This window comes from Pleurodeles waltl, chromosome 10 (assembly GCF_031143425.1).
Source record: "Pleurodeles waltl isolate 20211129_DDA chromosome 10, aPleWal1.hap1.20221129, whole genome shotgun sequence".
Taxonomy (NCBI): Eukaryota; Metazoa; Chordata; class Amphibia; order Caudata; family Salamandridae; genus Pleurodeles; species Pleurodeles waltl.
In genome coordinates, this window is record NC_090449.1 from 398,700,461 (window position 1) to 398,720,616 (window position 20,156).

At 46.2% G+C, this 20,156-nt stretch overlaps 1 protein-coding gene across 5 annotated transcripts in view; it reads right to left on the reverse strand.

Moving 5' to 3' along the window:
• Nucleotides 1-20,156, reverse strand: part of IFT140 (intraflagellar transport 140) — a 1,792,511-nt gene that overhangs the window by 161,422 nt on the left and 1,610,933 nt on the right. For all 5 annotated transcript variants that reach the window (XM_069210629.1, XM_069210628.1, XM_069210630.1 and 2 more), the window contains one exon: nucleotides 16,010-16,200. In XM_069210629.1, the coding sequence (XP_069066730.1) occupies nucleotides 16,010-16,200 (191 nt within the window). The remainder of the gene's footprint in view (nucleotides 1-16,009; nucleotides 16,201-20,156) is intronic.

A 20,156-nucleotide genomic window follows, 5' to 3' on the forward strand; every position in this document is an offset into this window, starting at 1 on the left:
AATGTCATTATTTTAAAATTGTACTATACTGTATAAAAGTGGCTGCTGCAAAAAACAACTGCTTTAAAAATATACATTTTAGTGATAAGTATTCAGACTATATCAGGTGTAAATATTTTTATATGTGTCCATTGAAAGGGTGTGCTCCTTTTAATGGACATATCTATTACCTTTCAACAATAATTAATATTTGTCACCATGAAGTTGAGTGACTCCATTTATTAAATCCTACACTGGCTCCAAAGCAACCTTTTTATTTGGTGATTAAACACTGCACATATTTACATTTCTTTCAGGTAGCGGATACCTTGGTTCAGAAAGCATGTTTCTTCTTTAGTTCTCTATCTGCTTCACAGCACAGGAGCCTCCCACCCCCACCCTCTGAGATTGGGCAGTGGACCCCAATTATGGCAGTTTTACTATGAAAAAGAACATGCAGTACATGTTCCTTTCTAGCATTAGGGCCCATTTCACCACTGTTGTTCAAGCAACAGGGCCCAAGCAACTGAAGAGGGGGGCACATTTTATTTTTTTGCTGTTGTTATTTACACAAAGGGCCAGAAAGCCTGCTTTGGGCACTTGGCCTAGACGTAATGGCCCTGATGAGTGGGCAAAGTAGACAGTCTGCTTTGCAGAGATGTTGTCATACGTGCTGCCACTGCATTAGAGGCCCAGGTCATACTTTCTTCGAGCCTTGGAGCAATGGCCCAAGGGAGGGGAAAAATGAAGCAATGGAGACAACTTGATTTTAGCATCAGCGAGATGAGAGAAGGGATGATGAGAGAAGGGATGGAGAATGATGGTGTCGGATGTGAGCCCCTGTTGTTAACAAAGGTCAGAGGTGTCAGCAAGGCAGCAGCTATCATTAGTGAAATAGGTGCAGTGACACTTTTGCCAAAGGGCCCACTTCATCAATATTATGAATGCTTTACAATACAAAGGTAGGCATGGGGGCACATTTTCCTTGCTAGCATTAGGGAATATGGCACCCTTGGGCAAAAAATGGGGGTAGCTTGCAGTAGCTCTTTTTGTTTTTTCAGAAAGAGAACCGTCTTGTTTGAGATTGAAGTGATAGTCAGACATGGCAGGGAAGGAGTGAAAGAACAAGAGATAGCCCTGCTTCTGGGGACTAAAGCCATCATTAGTGCAGCAGGTGGAGTTGCATTGGGGCCCACAGCACCTCAATTGTGGGGAGTAGTGTTTTTGGTCAATTCTGCTCGTTTGATGCTGCGGCTTTTTTTTTTTTTTTTTTTAATAAGTCCCACTTTAGTGTAGATTACGAGCTACAGAAGAGCACCCCTGAAATGATCTCATGATCCCCTCCCCTTGTGATCATCCTTCCCCCTCCCACTCCCCAAATCCTTGCCATATAGATTTGGAGGGGGGGTCCAATTTCTAAACATTTTTAGGGGGCTTGGAGCAAAAAAGTTTGAAGACATTTGATTTAGATTGAAAAAGGTGTCCTTGAGGTTCAAGGACACCAGCCAACACTATGTGTTGAACACCAGTAGGGCATGGCTCCTTTCTAGAAATAAAGCAAACAAAATCTCGTGCCAACTTCCAACAAAAACACTCCCTCTATGGACAGGCTCAGCAGGGCAAGATCGAGGCGTGATGCAGAAAGCATGCACAGGTGGAAGGAGGACCATCTGCAGAGGTGGGCAAAAGAGTATGGGCTGATTAGCCAGATGACACAGGAATTTGACAGGATGGTCTCTGGATGTGAAACTGCTTCACTGGACAGGCTTGGGCCAGCAAGCTTGCCGTGGCTCTACTGTTTTTTAAAAATAATTCTAGAGAGAAGTAGCCCACCTCTCCATACAACTGCTCGCTACTGAAAGGCATGTCCACGTAGCTTGCCAGGACATTTCCCAAGAACCCAATGGAACGCATCCAAGCTTGGTGATGAAAAGGACACCACAGGGTCCAATGAACGCAGGCCACAATTCAGGTCTGTCTGGAAGCCCCTGTTTCCTAAATCTAGGAAAAGCTTTTTCATGTGGTCAGACAGGTTGATAATTAAACCAGCTGACACAGGCCATGGACATAGTAACTCTGTAGGCACATGGCATTTTCCTTGTGAAGGGCAAGGCTAACAAATTAAGACTCTGCACCCCATAGCATCCAATCTCTTAAGACTCTCAATCTGCAGGGGTCATAGTAACAGTATTTTGGTTTTACTTTGCGAAAGTGTCTGGAACCACTAGCCTTTTTGGTGGGGGGGGTGACAACAACAATGTTGGGTCAGACAGTGAAAATCTGTGCCATCAAGCAATCTGCCTGTGAACTGGCAGGCCTGGGAAGGTTTTCTCCCAGCGAGCCGATACAGGTTTCAATAGTCTTGTTAAATGGGAGCACAGAATCGGAAATTGGAGTGGAAGCCCACATGATTTTTGTCAAAATGTTTGATTTGGCTTTAGTGATTGACAAGGTTTATTCTAATGCTTCTACTTCTTTTTGCTCCACTGAAGTGAACAAAAAGGCCTCCACTAATGCAGGTGTAAGGAATATTACCTTCTAGCAATGTATCAAGGCCACTGATGTTTCGTAAATCAGGAAAACAGCACACATTTGTTTATATCAGGGGAGTTGGAAGTCAGCCTCCAAAATCATCTTTATCCTCCTAGAGTCCATATCCTGCATGACCAACTTATCAGTCAGATCTAAAATGTTCCTCCATTCAAGCAACTTTTTGGGTCCTAGGAGGAGTCTGTGCTATGGGTTTTTCATCGAAAGGGGTCTGAACTTTTTATCTGGCCACTCTGATAATGTCAGCTGACTTTGAGGACAGTGCCAAAATAAACTCAGAGTGTGGCCCAGCGGGTAACAGAGTTGTCCTAAAAGGATCTGGCGTAGCCAGGTGGAAGGCTTTAGCCTGTGTACGGTCAACCGATTGAGACAGAAATTCAAGCTTCAATGTTTTTGTGTTGGACTTGGTTCAGACAGCAAGGAAGAACCTGGTGCCAGGCAACAGCATATTGACTCCAAACACTAATGGGAGTCAAGACTTTTTCTGAAGGAAGAAGAGCACTCTGTGTCCAAACTCCATACCATTACCAGTACCCTGGAGCCTCGAACGGAGGATGCCGAAAATAGGTCCAGACATAACAATCATACTTTACTGGATTCCCGGAAGTGGCTGAGGGCTCACATTCTCTACTTATGGTACTTTTATTTTGGGAAGATTTTTGTGAGATCTTCCTTTCTCAGGAGACTTACCTGATGTGGAGCAAGAACGCTTTGGTATAACCCTGTGGGACTTTGACAAAATAGCTTGGGCTTCCAGCTTTCTGAAGGCCTTCTGGTGCATCAAGGAACAGGTGTCCCAGGCTGAGGAGTCATGTCCAGATCCTATACACTATATGCAGGTGTTTTCTGGGATTGATGCACATCTGTGACACAGCCTGAACCCTGAAATCTTAGGAGGGTATATTTGACAGTTGCTGTTTATATTAAGAGATAGTCAGAACTTTCATTTGTTTACTCCAGTGACTTATTCTGGGAATAACAGAATTTGCCAGCAATTTTTAATGAGTCACTATGCTCCCTATGGCTGTCAGTTGATTCTTTCTTGGTGCATATGCAACATTGTTTTAGGAATAACACCTTTAAAAAAACTCAAGTATGGGGGTGTGGCTGAAGTGCCTAAGATGATGGACGTGTTCTACAGACAATCTGGGGCCTCCTCTGCCATCAAACCGCCCCATGCCATTCCATCCCTTCGTTGGCACCTACCACATCGCTTCAGAACTTGAAGGATCACCTGTCTGCCCTGTGATGCCATAGGGAGGTTCAGGGATAGAGTGCTGGCCAGGCCGCTCAGAGGCCAAGATAGCGATAAAGTAGACTCCATCGAAAGATGGACTGCCTCGTTCCCCTGATCACCCTTCTGGCCAGCAGTGGGCCACAGGCTGACTGCGGGGCTCAGAGAGGGATGTGCGTAAGTCCTCCAGAGTGTTCTGGCAATGCCTGTTGCCCCCCCACCCCAGGGGCCTTCCTTGCCAGACCTTGCGGCCCATGGCTGGAGTCTCCCTGCACAGTGGGGCCTGCCTGTCTGGCAGGGGGAGGAAATGTCCATGTGACATCATGATGGAAGCAAGGCAGGCAGACCATCTCTCTTGTCACGAGGGCACCCGGCTGCCCGTGCATCCCTTATCTGCTAGGCCCCCAGGAGCAAGCGTGCTGGGTCCTAGCACTCTCTACAGTTGCCCAGGGCCTGGGCTGCAAGCCTTCTCTAGGGTGCTCCTAGTGGCTATCTTTGTCCCAAGGATGCCTGTGGTGGAACCCATGCTGAGCACCTGAGATTGAGGTACGGTTGACTTTGGCCCTGCTGGGAATCTTGGACTGTCCCATCTTGGTGAGAAAGTGTGGGCACTGCCTCATACCCCTAGACTGACCTGGATCGACACCCTCTTTGTAGAACACTCCCATGCCTGGGTGTCTAAAATTAACTCCATATTAGCAACTCCCTCCTGTTCTTCTGCCGCTGCTGGCTTTTCCTTGCCTACCCCTGGTAGTCACGCGACTGGGGCCCTGACTTTGGGGCTGAGGTCCAGCCTAGATCAACCCAACTCTATTCAAGCAAGAAGCCCACCCTGCCTAACCAAAGTACCAACCTCTGCCTTTCTACCGACTGTTTTGGGCACCCTTTCCAACAGCTTTGAGGCAGGAAAGGACAGGGGGCCCAGGTCTCAGGTCAAAACAAAAATGGATAAATTCACAGTGCAGCATCCACTGATGGACAGCTCCCCAGCCCTCCAGAGATGCGGTTGAGGCCAAGATGGGGGAGGAGGGTGCTGATATGATGCTTAAGAACCAGGATTTAAGTAATGTTGCCAGTAGGGTCGCAGAGGCAGAGGAACAGATTCAAGCACTGGAAGATGAGGTGAATTACTTAAACGCTCTGTGCTAAAACTCCATATTACTACCAGTACCCTGGAGACTCACAGGGAGGACACATAAAATAGGACCAGACGGAACAATCTATGCTTTACTTGATTCCCGGAAGGGTCTGAGGGCTTACACCCAGACACATGTTTAGAATCCTGACTCATGACATGGATGGCACAGAGGTCACATTCACCCTGGTTTGTGACTGAGCGGGCCCATCGATCCCTAGCCCAACATCCACCTCCTGGGGAGAATCCACTTTCTCTACTAATAGCTCACATCGCCAACCACAGGGACAGGGTCTCCATTCTTCTAGAGGCCTGTAGGGTGGGCGCCCTAACCCATGACTGTCATCGCATTAGGATCTTGCCAGATTATGGCAGAGGCGTTCTACAGCGAAGGAAGTCATACGATGATGTCAAGCTAAAGATATGAGCCATGATTGTACAATATATGGTTATTTTCCTGACAAAACTAAAGGTTATCGATGACTCGAAGTCCCTCTTTTTTGACACTCCTGAGGAAGCATGGGATTGGGTCAACAAAAGGCCGCCTCTCCAAAGTAGGCCATCCCAGATCTGCCATTCAGCGGCCCACACCAGCCAAACATCGCAGGACAACTCCCTCGCACTGGAGAGGAGAGGTGGCCACTTCTCTTCTGGATCTTCAGACTAGTCAGAGGTTGCTCTTGGAGTGGAGGCAGGGATGGCGCCCTGCACAGCCCAAATCTGGTATCCCAGGCGGGGGCCACAGCAATGCATGACTTATAGGCAAGAGTAGTCCCTAAATTGGACCTCGGCTGCCATTTGACTGTATTTGGCACAGAGTACAACAAGAGTTACCATTGATTTATTTTGTCTATCCTACATAGAAGGAGGCCCCTAGTATACGTATTGCCCTCACACAAGGTTGATGGCTTGTGTGTATGGATGTTGCAGGGAAACAGATGCTTCAAAGGGTGAAGTATGGGGAGGGGGGAGTGGAGGGTTGGTGGGTTTTACTGGGAACTGTTTTGCTTACGTTTTTGTTCCTAACTATTTCGTCCCTATTACTGCATTACCACATCTTGCTGTACCTGACATAATGTTCACTGCACGCCGAGATCCTAAACCCTCCTGCACCGATGGATCCGTCTCCACTCACTCACCGATTGCCTAGCTTATACTCACCCCCAGACTAAATGCAGCATTTTACATTTTTATTGTGGAATGTTAACAGTCACTTAGACTGCATTAAGAGGGCTCCTGTCCTCCAAAATGCTAGACACTTTGCACTCGCCATACTGCTCCTGCATAAGAGAAGCACTGCCTGGGGGCCCACTGCTCTCTCCTGAAGTGACATGAGAATGATCAAGTGTTCTATGCAGGATTCACACGAGGCTGCCATACTCCTACATAAGGCCTTCCCTTTAGTGGTGACCTCCACTATTTTAGAGAGCCAAGGCTCCTTTGTGGGTGTGGAGGGTCTCCTGGAAGGGCAGTGCTACAATATTTTGAGTGTTTACGTGGCCCCTCATCTCCTTACACAAGCCTTAAATGTGATTACAAATGTGATCCTTGCGTTTCCACATGGGATTACCATTATAGGGGGGACTTTATTGCCTCCCTGACCCTACCACTGACTAGTGCCCCTACGATACAAAGTCTATGCAGAGCCAAACAGTTCTCAGTTTGGCTGGACACTATGGGGGGTCTGCGACTCCTGCAAAGTGTGGCACCTCAAAGACACAGAATTTACACACACTTACGCTGTGCCTAAGATACTCTCCCACATAGACTTCCCTCTACTCCCTGCAAAGGATAAGCTGTACCTGTCTGGTGTTACGATGTTTCCCGAGGGCATTTCAGATCATTCTCCCATTAGCGCCTATCGCAAGCGACCGAGTAGTATGCTCCACTCCATTTGGGGGTTTAATGCCTGTTATCTGGTAGATGCCCAGAGCACTTAATACTTACAGTCTGAACTTCAAGCTTACTTTGACCATAAGAGGGGCATGGTCACTTTCCCTGAGACACTACAGATAACAGAGAAGGCCTCTATCAGGGAAATTTCTTCGAAGTAAAGAGAAGGCCAAACAGAGTCAAATAAATACATTGGAAACCCAAAGAGTGCATATGGAGAAACAGCTCCTGTGCACTCCATCGGTGACCCTTGATCGGCAATTGTGCATCCTCTGAGCCTCACTGAGACACTTCTCGCTTGAGGAGGCTCAGTAATGATGGAGTGTATCCACGCAGCTAGTGGAATAGGGGGACAAGAATGGTAAGCTTTGCAGATTGGTCCCAAAATCATAGTCACCGAGGTTGTGTCAGTGTTCATGGATTACTATCGACAGCTTTACACTCCCCATGTCTGTCCTTTGGTAGAACAAGACCACTCAATTCTTAAAGATATTCGGCTGCCCGACTTCCAGCATCTCTTCATGGCACCTGGATGAGCCACTGACACTGGAGGAGATTGCAGATGTGGTTAAATGTATGAAGTTAGGGAAAACTTCAAACCAAAAATTTGCGATTCACTTGCTCCCTTATCTACTGGACGTATTTCATGATGCCCTATACACTTGGCGGCTCCCGCAGAGCTAGACGTGGCCACAAAAATGGTCCTTCCAAAAGCTGGGCAACCACGTGAGTGGTGTTATTCCTGTAGGCCTACCTCTTTGATTAATGTGGAACTCAAGATTTACTCTAAAATACTCACCACTCACCTACAGCAAGCCCTTTTTTTCTTGATTCGCCCAGACCTGTGTGGCTGCATGCCTGGCCACAGTGCAGGGCACTGTATAGAAAGAGTTCAGGCAGCCCTGGCTCATGTTGAGGCCCTTAGATGCCTAAGCACCATGCTATTAAATAACTTTGAGAAGGTGTTTGACTCAGAGGACTGGTCTTACTTGTTTGAAGTACTGCAATGCATGGGGTTTGGCCCCAGATACCAGGTTTAGGTATGAATATTCTACACTGCCCTGGGTCAGAGCCGTTTCTGATTTGTAGGGGACCAGGCAAGGTTGCCCACTCAGCCCGCTTCTTTTTGCCCTCATCATTGAGCCCCTGGTGCATCTCATCTGTTGTGGGGCCCGAGTTTGGTGGTGGTGGTGAGGGTCACGGTGCGAGGAGGACAGGATAGCTGTCTATGCTGATGATGTTGTTCTCTTGATGGCTGACCCGCGTCTCTGCAGCCCTCAGCTATCATCCTTATACAAGTCAGAATCTGGCCTTGGGCTAAACTGGAAAAGGTCATTCTTGATGCCTATTCAAGGGGACCACAGCATTGCTAACTGGCAATCCTTCATTCCAGTTCGGAGATTCAGTTTTAAATATCTGGGGTTTTATATTGCCAGAGTCCCCGATCTTGTGTGGAGCCTCAATTTCACACTGTTAACTGTTAGGATGGAGCAGGACTTTAAGGTAGGACCGTCTCTTTCTCTCAATGTGCTAGTGAAATAGCTCTGTTAAAGGGAATATATCACTTACCCTGTAAGCATCTGTTCGTGGAATGCAGTGCTATAGATTCACATGCTTTGCATACTTCTGCCATCTAGTGTTGGATCCTTATGTGTGTAGTTTGTTTTTCTTCAAAGACGTCTTTCGAGTCACGAGGTAGAGTGACTCCTCTTTCTTGTTTATACTGCGCATGGGCATCGACTTCATTGTTAGATTGTTTTCCCACAGGCGGGTGAGAATGGAGTGCAGAGTAAGTGAGATGTCCATGTGAAAAAAGTGATAGGAAAATGCAATGCTCACAGGTGTATAGGGAGGAGAGTGTTTGCATGTAAATCTGCAGCACTACATGCCACGAACTGATACTTACAGGGTAAGTAACGCATTCCATTTGAGGCATGTGTAGCTGTAGATACACATGCTTTGCATAGATATAACGCACTCGCCCTCAGAAGAAGTGGTTAACCTGTGGGTGGTGCAGTTGTTTGAAATAAAGTATGTAGCAGTACCTGACCTACATTGGCTTGTTGGTGTGCTAACAAATCCACACAATAATGCTTTGTGAAGATGTGTGGTGTGAAGCATGTAGCTAGCTGCCTTACATATGTCATCTATGGGGATACTTCCTAGGAAAGCCATGATGCCCCTTTGTGCCTATTAGTGTGCTCTAGGAGGTGTAGGAAAAGTTGTTTTAGCTTTAGCACAGCTTGTTTGAATGCACTTAACTATCCATCTGGCTATGCTTGGCTTTCCTCTATGGGTATGTGAAAATGCAACAAACAGTTGTTTTGTTGTTCTGTAAGTTTTCGTTCTATCAGTGCAGAACCTGAAGGCCCTTTTTACTTCTAATTTGTGGAAAGCCCTTTCTGTGACTGATTCTGGCTGCGGAGAAAAAAACTTGTAACTCAATTGATTGATTAATGTGAAAATGGGAAACCGCCTTAGTGCGAAACTTAGGGTTGTTGTGGAAAACCACCCTATCCATGTGTAATTGGAAGAAAGTTAATCTAAGGTTAAACCCTGGAGCTCACTAACATGACTAAGTGATGTGATAGCAACTAAACATGCAAGGGGGCATGTATATAGTGGTTCAAACGGAGGACCCACAAAGCATGTAAGAACAACATTATGATGTCAAGAGGGTGCAGGTGGTGGAATAATTGTTTTGAGCCCTTCCATGAAGGCTTCGATGACTCCTTATTTTGAATAAGGAGACATGTTGTCCATTTTGAAGGAAGGCAGCCACTGCAGCAAGATGTGATCTTATAGATTTAAAAGATAACCCAGCTTTCTATAGATGAAACAAGTAACAGACAATGTCTTGTTCATTGGCTTTGAAGGGGTCAGTGTGTTTTGAATGACAGTAGCAGACATATCTTTTCCATTTTGCTGCATAGCAAGCTCACGTGGTAGGTCTATGGGATTAATATAGAATGTTCATACATTCAGGTGGAAATTTAAGGTAACCAAGTTCTATGTCCTCAGGAGCCAGATCGCTAAGTTAAGAGCCTTGAGATCTGGGTGCCTGATTTCACCAAGGTTCTGTGTGAGAAGATCCGGCCTGTTGGGGAGCTTCTTGTTAGGAATGACAGAGAGGTCTAGTAGTGTAGTAAACCAGGGTTGACACGCTCAGGTGGGAGCCACCAGGATCATTGTGAGAGATGTTTGCTGGAGCTTCTGAACCAGAAATAGAGGGAGAGGGAGAGTAGCAAAAGTGTAGTGAAATATCCTTCACCAAAGCATCCATAGTGCATTGCCACTGGATAGTGGGTGTAGGAACTGGAGATGAAGTTTGGGCATTTTGCGTTTTCTGTGGTTGTGAAAGGGTCTCCCACCTGTGGAAGTATGGAAGTAGGACTTGCAGGTGGAGTTCCCGTTCATGGACATGTTGCCGCATCCTGCTGAAGAGGTCTGCAAAATTGTTGTCCATGCATGGAGATATTCTGCCAGCAGGTGAATGTTGTGATGTAGTGCCCATTACCAAATGATCTGTAGTAGAGTATTTGTGGAGACCATGTCTTCCCATTTTTGTAGATAGTACATGGCTGTCCTGTTGTCCGTCTGGACTAGAACCACCTTGTGAATGAGGGAAGGAAGGAATGCCTTCAAGGCTAGGTGAGCAGCTTGAAGCTCTAGGTAGCTGATATGGGGACATAGGTGTTTGTGGTCCCATACACAATATATTGTGAGATCCTTTAAATATGCACCTCATCCTGGGAGTGATGCATCCATAATGACACTTGAGAATAGGGTTGAGAAAAGGCTGCACTTTTAATCGACTGTTGGGATTCTACCTTTGCAAAGAGTGTCGAGTCTGGTGGTGCATCAACACTAAATCCTCTAACTGTCCCTGCAACTGTTGTTCTAAATACTCCTGTAACAAGCACATGTGCAATCGAGCATGGGGTACTATGGCGATGTAGGAGGCCATCTTCCTTAAGAGGCGCATGACTGTCCTCACTGTAAATTGTTGGGTTGTCTAAAACTGAGGTAACAGTGTCTGAAAATTCATTCTGTACTCTTACTGAATTGGGGTAGGCAAATCCTGTTTGTGTGTTTAGAATAGCCCCTCGATATGGCTGAATCTGCTGAGGATGTTGTTGAGCCTTGGGAACACTGATGGTGAATCCTAAGCAGTGCAGCAGATCTATTGTAATCTTAATGTGCTGTAGACACTGTTAGTGAAGTTAATCAGCCAGTCATCAAGATTTGCAAATACGTGTACTTTCTATATGTGTAGATGGGCTGTCACTACTACCAGGCACTTGGTGAATACTCAAGGTGCAGTAATCACCCCGAATGGAATGATCTTGAATTGATAATGTTTCCCACCCACCACAAACCTGAGGTATTTGTGATGTGCTGGGTGTATTGGAATGGGGAAATATGTGTCCTTTAGTTCAAGAGCTGCAAGAAAGTCGACTTGTTGGAGGAGTCGGATCACGTCTTGGAGTGTGACCATATGAACATGTTCTGACAGGATGTAGTGATTTAGGGGCCTTAGAGCTAGAATGGGACATACAGACCGTCCCTTTTGGCGATTAGAAAGTGTATGAAGTATACTCCTGACCCTTGAAGTTGTAGAGAGACGGGTTCAATGGTTTCTTGAAAAAATAACTTGCCTTCCTCTTTGAGCAGTGTTTGATGCTCCAGTGATGCCCGGTGGGTGCAAGGTGGGATGTTGGGAGATGTGATAATGAGCTCCAGACAGTAACCATGTCGGATAATGTCCAACAACCACTGGTCCAATGTTATTGAATGCCATGTGGGTAGAAAATTCTGTAAATGACTACCTACAGGTGTTACTTGGTCAGGAGATTGGGAGGAAAGTCATGGTTCGGTGGTGGTGGTTCCACCATGTGGAGAAGCACTTTTGCCTGTAGCCTTGAAATTGCTGTTCCTGTAGGACCCTCTATAGTAACCTTTGGAGAAGGAATATTGATTCTGACTCTGTTGGTATGAGGTGGAGGCTTCTGAAGTGTAGTTGAGGCACCTCCATGATAACTGGAACAGTGAAATGTGCCTCGAGGTACAGATGTTTAGAGGGTCCCCCATGGACTTAGCCGCTTCACTGTCCTTTTTCATTTTCTTAAGGGTCTTGTCGACTTGGGGCCCAAAGAGATGTTCCTTGTCAAAGGGTACATTTAGGAGGTTTTGCTGTACACCGGGCTTGAACCCTGAAATACGCAGCCGTGTGTCGGCAGAACAGGATGCTGGTATTAATCCCTCTTGCTGGGGTGTCAGCAGAGTCTAAGGCACACATTTAGAAGTGTTAGAAATACGTTTGCCCTCTGTTACAAGTTCCTGTCCCCTTTTTCTGTGCAAATCTGGGAGATGTTGGAGGAGCTCCTACGCCATAGGTGTTCCAGGGATCATTATATGATGGTGTTCCAAAAGTGTCATCCCCTGGATCATGTCCACCTATATTAGTACCAGAGGATCCTAGCGGTGAGACGTCTAGGGCATCCTAAACAGACTGTGGTGGAGATTGTGAGTCTGGTGGTGGTGGGGATAAAAGGTGGAAGCAGAGGTGGGGAGAGTGGCGGGAGAGGCAAAGGACTAGTGGCTTTGTCCATTTTCTTTCCTTTTGGTGAAGCTGTCTTTTAAAGTGCCTCTTTAAAAGACAGCTGTCTTTTTGAAAATGGTGGTACTGTAGCCAGAGGTTTTGCCAGAATAGGTCCAGTCAGAGGTTGAATCTGTATCTGTTGTTCTCAATCACCCAATTTCTCCTGCAATTTATGGAGAATGGGCTCCACAGGTTTTTCGGTGGGCTTTCTTGAAGTTGGCCTTGCAGCTTTTGGATCTGAGCAGCACTTGTGTTTCGGTGCTAAAGTTCCACTTGGAGTCGAAGTGGCCGATGTGGTTAGTCGGCTCAGTACTAATGGGTGAGTAGGTGCCCAGGCTGTCGGCCTGAAGGCTTTGGCTGTTGTTTTGTTGCCAAGCCGGAGGGCGGGGCATCCAAAACAGTCTGTCAGTGATACCATGTCTGGAAGGCAGTGGCAGTCCAAAGGCCGTTCAAGACGACAATTGTGTTTTGTTGAATGTTCAACACAGGGTTGAGGGGCAGGGGGGTATAGTACTCACTGTTCCGAGTCTCCAGGGCAACATCAGCTATCTTAGAATTAGAATACAAAGTCATATTCAACAGAGAGCACCTCTTCTTCTGCAACTGAAGCTTCAGGTTGGTGTTCTTCATCAACTTCTTCCTGCCTGAAGAGGTTGGGAGTGTCCTCGGTGCTCCTCCAGTACATCTCAAGCCAGTGTGCCCGAAGGTCTTTCAGGGTTTTCTTCAAGCGAAAGGAGTGACAGGCCTCGCAATCCGCCTCCCTGTGTTTAGTAATAAATTTTTTTTAAAAACACAGATTACAGCTCTGTTGGGAGTCAGTCTGCGGATATTTGGCGTGGCAGCTAAGGCACAAACAGAAAGAGGTCTGTTTGTTTACCTGGAGGGCATTCTATGGAGGTCTTGCTGGAGAAGAAGTTCAAAGTCCCCGAAGGGCAAGGCCCTGTAGGGGCCGCGGTCAAAGCATGTCGACTAGACGAGCAATTAAATCTCAATACACAGAGGGTTAGAGTGTATTAGGAACCAAAGAGAGAGCTGTGATGGTCATGCACAATATCACCAAGAAGGAGGAGTCACTCTACCTCATGACTCGAAAGACTTCTTTGAAGAAAAAAAACATGCACACATCCGGATCCAACACTAAAGGGCACGAGTATGCAAAGCATGTGTATGTACAGACATAAATGCCTCGAACACTATGTTTCTCCCCAGGTTTTAATATACTCTCCAACACTTCCCGCTCAATATTCAGAGTCAGTGTTTTCTTTTAAGCTGAACACACTGATCCATAACTTCATATGGGCTGGTCGGCTGCCTCGCACTGCCACCTCAAAATGCAGAGAGTTGGTTTATGATGGGGGCCTGGGCATGGCAGTCATCAAGGTATATTACTGGGTGTCACAGCTGATGATGATAAACGGTTGGCTGACAGGAGGGTGACACGATCTGGTATTATTCCTGGAACTTTCGTGTCTGGGGTTGAATGGGGTCACGGGACTGCTCTACGGGCACCCTATTCCTTGCCACCTCCCGGAATTGACTGCGATGGTAATTAAGGTGTGGAGGGATACTCTGAGATTCATAAGATGGGACAAAACACTCAACTCATTCCACTGTGGGCGGGGACATGGCTTAATCACACAAACTGCCTGGCAGGTTTCCGGTCGTGGGATAGAATAGGTCTAACGTTTGGCAAAGTGGGCATCTCTGTTCCTTCCAAAACCTGCAACAACAGTTCTCCTTAGCTCATACTCAATTTTACTAATATTTACAACTCCAACACGCACTCTCTTACTACTAAGTGATTCCACTTGACATACCGAGTTCATCCCGGTGCGGGCCAAACTTCTAAGGTGCAATATCCTGCATGTATTGCACTTTGGTTATTTATGTGCCTGATGCAATGCTTCAAGTGATCTTTGGAGAACTAGGTGGGTCTCTGGACAATGCAAACTGACGTGAAGTTATTGCCTCCAAGATGAGATTGATCCTCCTCCATTATCTTCCATATCTCTTGTCCAAACGTTTATGGCATGAGGGGAAAATACCTCAACCACACTGTTTTCATTGCGCCCATACTGACGCAGATTTTTTCATATAGTGTGGTCTTGCCCCAGGCTAAAAGGCTTCTTTCATGGTGTGGAGAGATCGCTATCATGGGTCTGGATCAACAATTGTAACTCAGTCTGTCAGTGGGCCTGTTGGGCATATTAGAAGACTTGGCTGGTCTGAGGTGTTAAAGAAATTATGCTGGGGCTGGCCACTGTTGTGGTCAATAGGGATATCGCTCACAAATCGAGGTCTCCCCGGCCTCCTACCCTAGCAGAGTGGTGCCAAGGGGTGGATTGGTGCACCAAAATGGAACAGCGGCTTTATCTAGCACAGCGCTGCCCACAGAAACACACTAAGACCTGAGGCAAATGGTGGAAGGACAATGGACTTGCGGGAGTTGGGGGGAGGGGCAGTAGTTGAAATGTGATGCATTGGAATATTGTTGCTACTGTTGTAGTGGATAAGGAATATGTTGTGTTAATGGTTGTGACAAAAATAAACACTTGTTTATCAAAATAAATTAATAAACAGTAGTACTAGAACAATTCAGATGCATACCTTCACAGAGGCGCAATTGATAGTACAAAAAACACACAATGAGCATGTCTCAGGCAGTGCAGCTTGTCTGCTAATTGGGGCTTTCAAGGACTGCTAACTAACGAATGCACTTGAATAACTAAATGCTAGACAAAGAAGCACAGATATTATCAAAAGACCATTCATAAGAAAGTGCTGCCTAGGGAAAAACTCAACACCAGTGACTCAGGCAGCTGGATGGACCTATTTGTGGCATTTTTTCATGTTTCATGAGATAAGCACAATATGCCAGGAGTTACTCTTTGGAATTAGCCAAGTATGAATTAACCATAATCCTGTGCCACAGAAAACATTTGGGTTCAGTGAAGAGCATCAGCAGGGTAGGGCAATGAGGTGGACCACAGACTTTCCACCTCAACCACATCCTACTCCACAGTGTAGAATGGGGACTTGCTTTCTACAATAGTTGCTGCTGAGGGAGGGGTGGAATTAATTGCCGCCATGCAGTCTTTCACATCAGTGATTGACTGCTACCCTCAGTCAAGACCGCCAACAACAGAGGTGCATACAAGCTACCTGTTTGCAGTGGAGCATCCCAGTAGCACGGGCAGATCCTGTGCACATCTCTCCCACTGCACCTTTTCTCATGGAAGCCTTCTGCTGTCTGACTTTATCCATGGGAGCGAGGGTGGAGGTATAATGGGTACCAAAGTCGATCAGCAGTTCCTGGGTCGTCTGTAGAGCTCTCAACATGATGAGACACAAGATCACCGGATTTGTGTGGGGATTTCAATCTTCCCATTGCCAGTGCAAAGATATGCATGATTCTGGCAAGACCTTTCAGGTAGCATACTAACTATGTACCCATTGATCCTCCCATCAGCTGCCCTCTACAGTCTTGAACCTAACTTTATATTTCTTTCCAAACGAGCCAACGTTTGCAATTAAATGTAATGGTGACTCCAAGCCCATTAGGGAAATTTCACATTAACTTAATTTCAGTGACCATTTAATGATTACTTCCACTTACTAACTGAGAGCATTGTTTCGATCTCCTGTGACCTCCAGGTGCTTGCCGTAGTTGTAGTAGGTGGAACGCAGGTGGACCCTGTCATGGATTTCCGCCACTTCAATTGCTTTCTGCCACTGCCCTGAAGCCTGATAGAACTTGTTCAGCAAGTCATAGCGCTTGCAACTCTTATACAGCAGCTCAGCATCATCCTGGTGGGTACAGAAATAGACACCATAAAGTTACGGCCTGCAACTTTGGCTCAAGTTAATCCAATGCTTATATGAAGCAATGGCATACAATATTACAGTAGTGGTTAATGTCAAGAAAAGCATAAGACAGGCATTCTGTTATTGTTAAACATTGAGGCTGAATAACTAATGATACTGTTATCAAGGTAAAAACTCACCTCGAAAACCAACAAAAAATACAAGATTTAATGAAGCTGCCTTTTCAATGGAACTAAAATAGCTTGGGGGAATTAAAAACACAAGACAGACACGGTACAGAAAAATAGCACAAATAGTCTTTGATCATCTGGGCATGTCTGTGCTTGCATGCATCAGTACATTAAAGCAAGACCTATGAACATTGCCAAAACTTGTTTTAGTTCCATTGAGAAGACTGCTTCCCTCAAGTTATGGTCCGGACCACCTTCATTTTTGCACTCTGTTTTCATTCCTGAAGGGTGTGTGGGTGACAATGGTGACATGTGGATTGGAAGAGTGTGAGTGAATGGTGACTGAGGGCCTCATTACGAATTTGGCGGTCGAAATACTCCAACCGCCAAACCCACAGGGCGGAGGCAGCCATCATACTGGCTGCCTCCCCTGGTCATATTACGATGTTTCCTGTGGGCTGACAGGCGGGAACATCGTATTACGACATTCCCGCCAGTCAGACTGCCGGGAACATGCTACGGTATTGGCCTCGGCTCCCTTAAGCGGCAGACTCCTCTTCTTACCACACTCAGAGTTAACGGTCAAAATGGATGCATTGTTGCTGGGACGGAGAGGTCATCTGGGAGAGGTGGAGTATGAGAGGACTCTGGTCTCTAGCGGAGGCTCGCCTCCACATCAACGTGTTAAAGATATCAGCAATTTGCTTGGCACTAAAAGTGTTCCTCCCAACCATCAAGCGAGAACACACGCAATGCACCATGTTGAAGGAGGAGTCAGGTGTGAAGTTGATGGGAAAAAAACAGTGATGTCAACAGGTTGGTCATTTACTGGAGGTGGATTGTGACTGTTTGAGACAAGCCCACCTTCAGCAATCAGTCGTCAAGGTATGGCAATATTGGTATTCTCAACCTCTGCAGATGGGTTGCGATCACTAACATCACCTCTGAGAACACTCAAAGTGAGCTGGTAAAGACAAATGGAAGCACAGTGAATTGAAAGTGCTCTGTGGCCTACCTGAAACCACAGGTAGCGTCTGTGGGACTGTAGGACATTGATGTGAAAATATGCCACCTGCAAGTCCGTTGTTACCAGTTAGTCTCCTAGATCCAGGGCAGACAAAGGTTGGGCCACAGTAAGCATTCTGAACTTGCCCTTCTGGAGGAAGAAGTTCAGAGACTGAAGGTCTAGGATGGGGCAGAGTCCTTCCTCAGCACCAGAAAGTAATGGGAGTAGCAACCAGCCCTGATCTCTGATGCCGCACCCTTTGTATTGCACTCTTCGGCAAGAAGTTTTAACATCTCCACGGAGTACAGTCAAGGGGTGCTCCTGGAGGTGTTATGGCCTGGGTGGCATGCCCTAGGCATAGGATGAAAGAATAGGGAGTATCTGCTTTGCACGATCTGGAGCTCCCATTTATCAAGCATGGTTCTCCTTCAGCCAGGACGGTTGTACAGCTGTGGGGGGAGGGGATGGGTTCCGTGTAGCTCATTGGGCCTGGTGGCTTAGACACAGCTGGTCTGATCCCCACTCTCAAACTCAGAAGGATTAGGAGGCCTGGTGCTTTTGAGTCATATATCATCTCTGCCTCTACTTGTAGCACCTACTTAAGTCTCCAAAGGGGTGCTGCTGCTGGAAAGAACTGCAGAACTGACAGAGCTAAGCCCACTGAGAGGGAGGTGGGCTTACTCTCCTTGAGTCTTTCAAAAGTCAAGTACGCCTTCGTTCCAAACATTCTAGAGCCATGTAGGGGAATACCTATGAGGGACATCAGATAAGAAGACTGTGGAGCGAACTGAAGGATGAAGCCTAAACACTACACTGATTGCCAACTGCCATACCCAGGGAGTTCTTAAGGTGTCCAGACTGGGAGTGCGTCTGTGCCCTTAAGTTTGCCTGCGACCACCATGTCTCCAACTGCATCCAAGAGGATTTCAGCGATGGCAAGCTTGGCCATGCGATTGCGGATTACTTTCTTATTGATCATGACACCACACGAACATGATGCTGAGTCATGTTTGTAATCAAGGCACCAGTGGCAGGCACTGTGAGTATCCATTACTTGAAATCTACTGATCAAAGTCACAACAGGGCTTAAAACCTGAATCTTAGGAGGGGACATTGTCTGAATGATAGAGAAAATTTAGGAGAAAAATGCCCGTCAGATATGACAGGATTCCAGCTCCCGATCTGTGTCGGCAGGTACAAAAAGAAAGGAACTGATTTCAGCACACTGAGGTGGAGCAGATATAGTCGCCCGATGTTATGCTCATGGTAGATGGACTCGATGCAGAGGCACATTAAGTCACCTGTTGAGGCGCTAGAGAATTGATACATACGTTTCCAGTCTGTTGCCTGGGGAAATGTACAAGGTGAGGAATTCTAGGTTAGACGTCTCTGTCAGAAATTAGGTTCACAATCATGACAAGGTACAAAATCACCATTGTTGCAAGATCAGAAGGTGGAAACTCTAAAGATCAAATCAAATTTAGAAGCAAAACTTACTTAACTAATGTAATGCTCTTTCTGGTGGATACTCTAACAGCAGATTTCCCACCTTTAGAGTATATCCCTGGGGCCAGTTTGGATCCAGACATTTTCACAGCAGTGCTGGCATGCACCACAAGGTGATGCCTTGCTGCTCTGCGTTGGTCCTGCCCTCCCCCCCCCCCCCAGAAATGATCGAATAGAACCTCTACACCACTCCTGCATGTTAGATGCTTGCTTGACTTCTTCTGTGCCACTGGGCACCAAGCACAAAATAATTGTGGGAGTCAGAGTGCGGATCTCGAATTTGGGACCTTTTTAGATGGCAAAAAAGATGGCACCACAGAATGGTGAGGTTGGAGGGCAGTAAGGAATCTGTGGTTATCTAATGGATGCTTCTAAACACAGACTACTTGCCTTTAGAATAGATACCAAAGCATGACCAACAAAAGATGGAAGGTCTTTAAAGTGGGCTGAGTCCAAAACTTCCAGCAAGACATAATGGGAGAAATGTCCATCTCATCAGACCTGGCTGACAAGGCCGTAGTGCTATGTGAATCTGTGCACTGTCACCCATGTTGCTGCCTGCCAGATATCAAGAACAGGCACACCATAGGCCAATGCAGTAGTGCCAGCCTTGACCTGGGTAGAGTGAGCCCTCAGCCAAGAAGCAACCTTCCAAAGGACTAATTGTGAGAAATTGGGTTGTTGGTTGACTAGGGCGTGAACCATGGTCAGGCAACAGCCACGATCCCTTGCAGGGCGAACTACAAAATGTCACTAAATTAACCTGTGATTAACCCTGGGTAGCTTGTCACAAGAAACAGTCAGGCTAAACGTATAGGCAATGTGTAAAGTATTCATGAAGCACAAAAACAGTATAAACAGTATAAAGTGAAAACACATCCCAAGAAAAATTCCAAACCCATTTAGAAGCATAGAAAACATTTTAATAAATTATTTAACAGCACAACCATCAAAATCCAATTAGAAGAACTGGAGTTATGAATTCTTCAAGTTTGAGGTTCAAAAAAGGAAGATTAGATGTAATTAAGTGTTATGTATGGATCTTATGGTATTTGTACTAATTTATTTCTTAGAAATACAGGATTTGACTGACTGACAATTAATAGAACCGGAGTTATGAAATTTTAAAGTTAAAGGTTCAAAAAAGCACATCCTCCATTTTGAAAAATGACCACCTGGGCACTTTTACCACCACAACCAAGGGTCCAGGAGTGGATGGAGACTTCCTAGGGGTTAAGACTCACTCACGCTGGGTT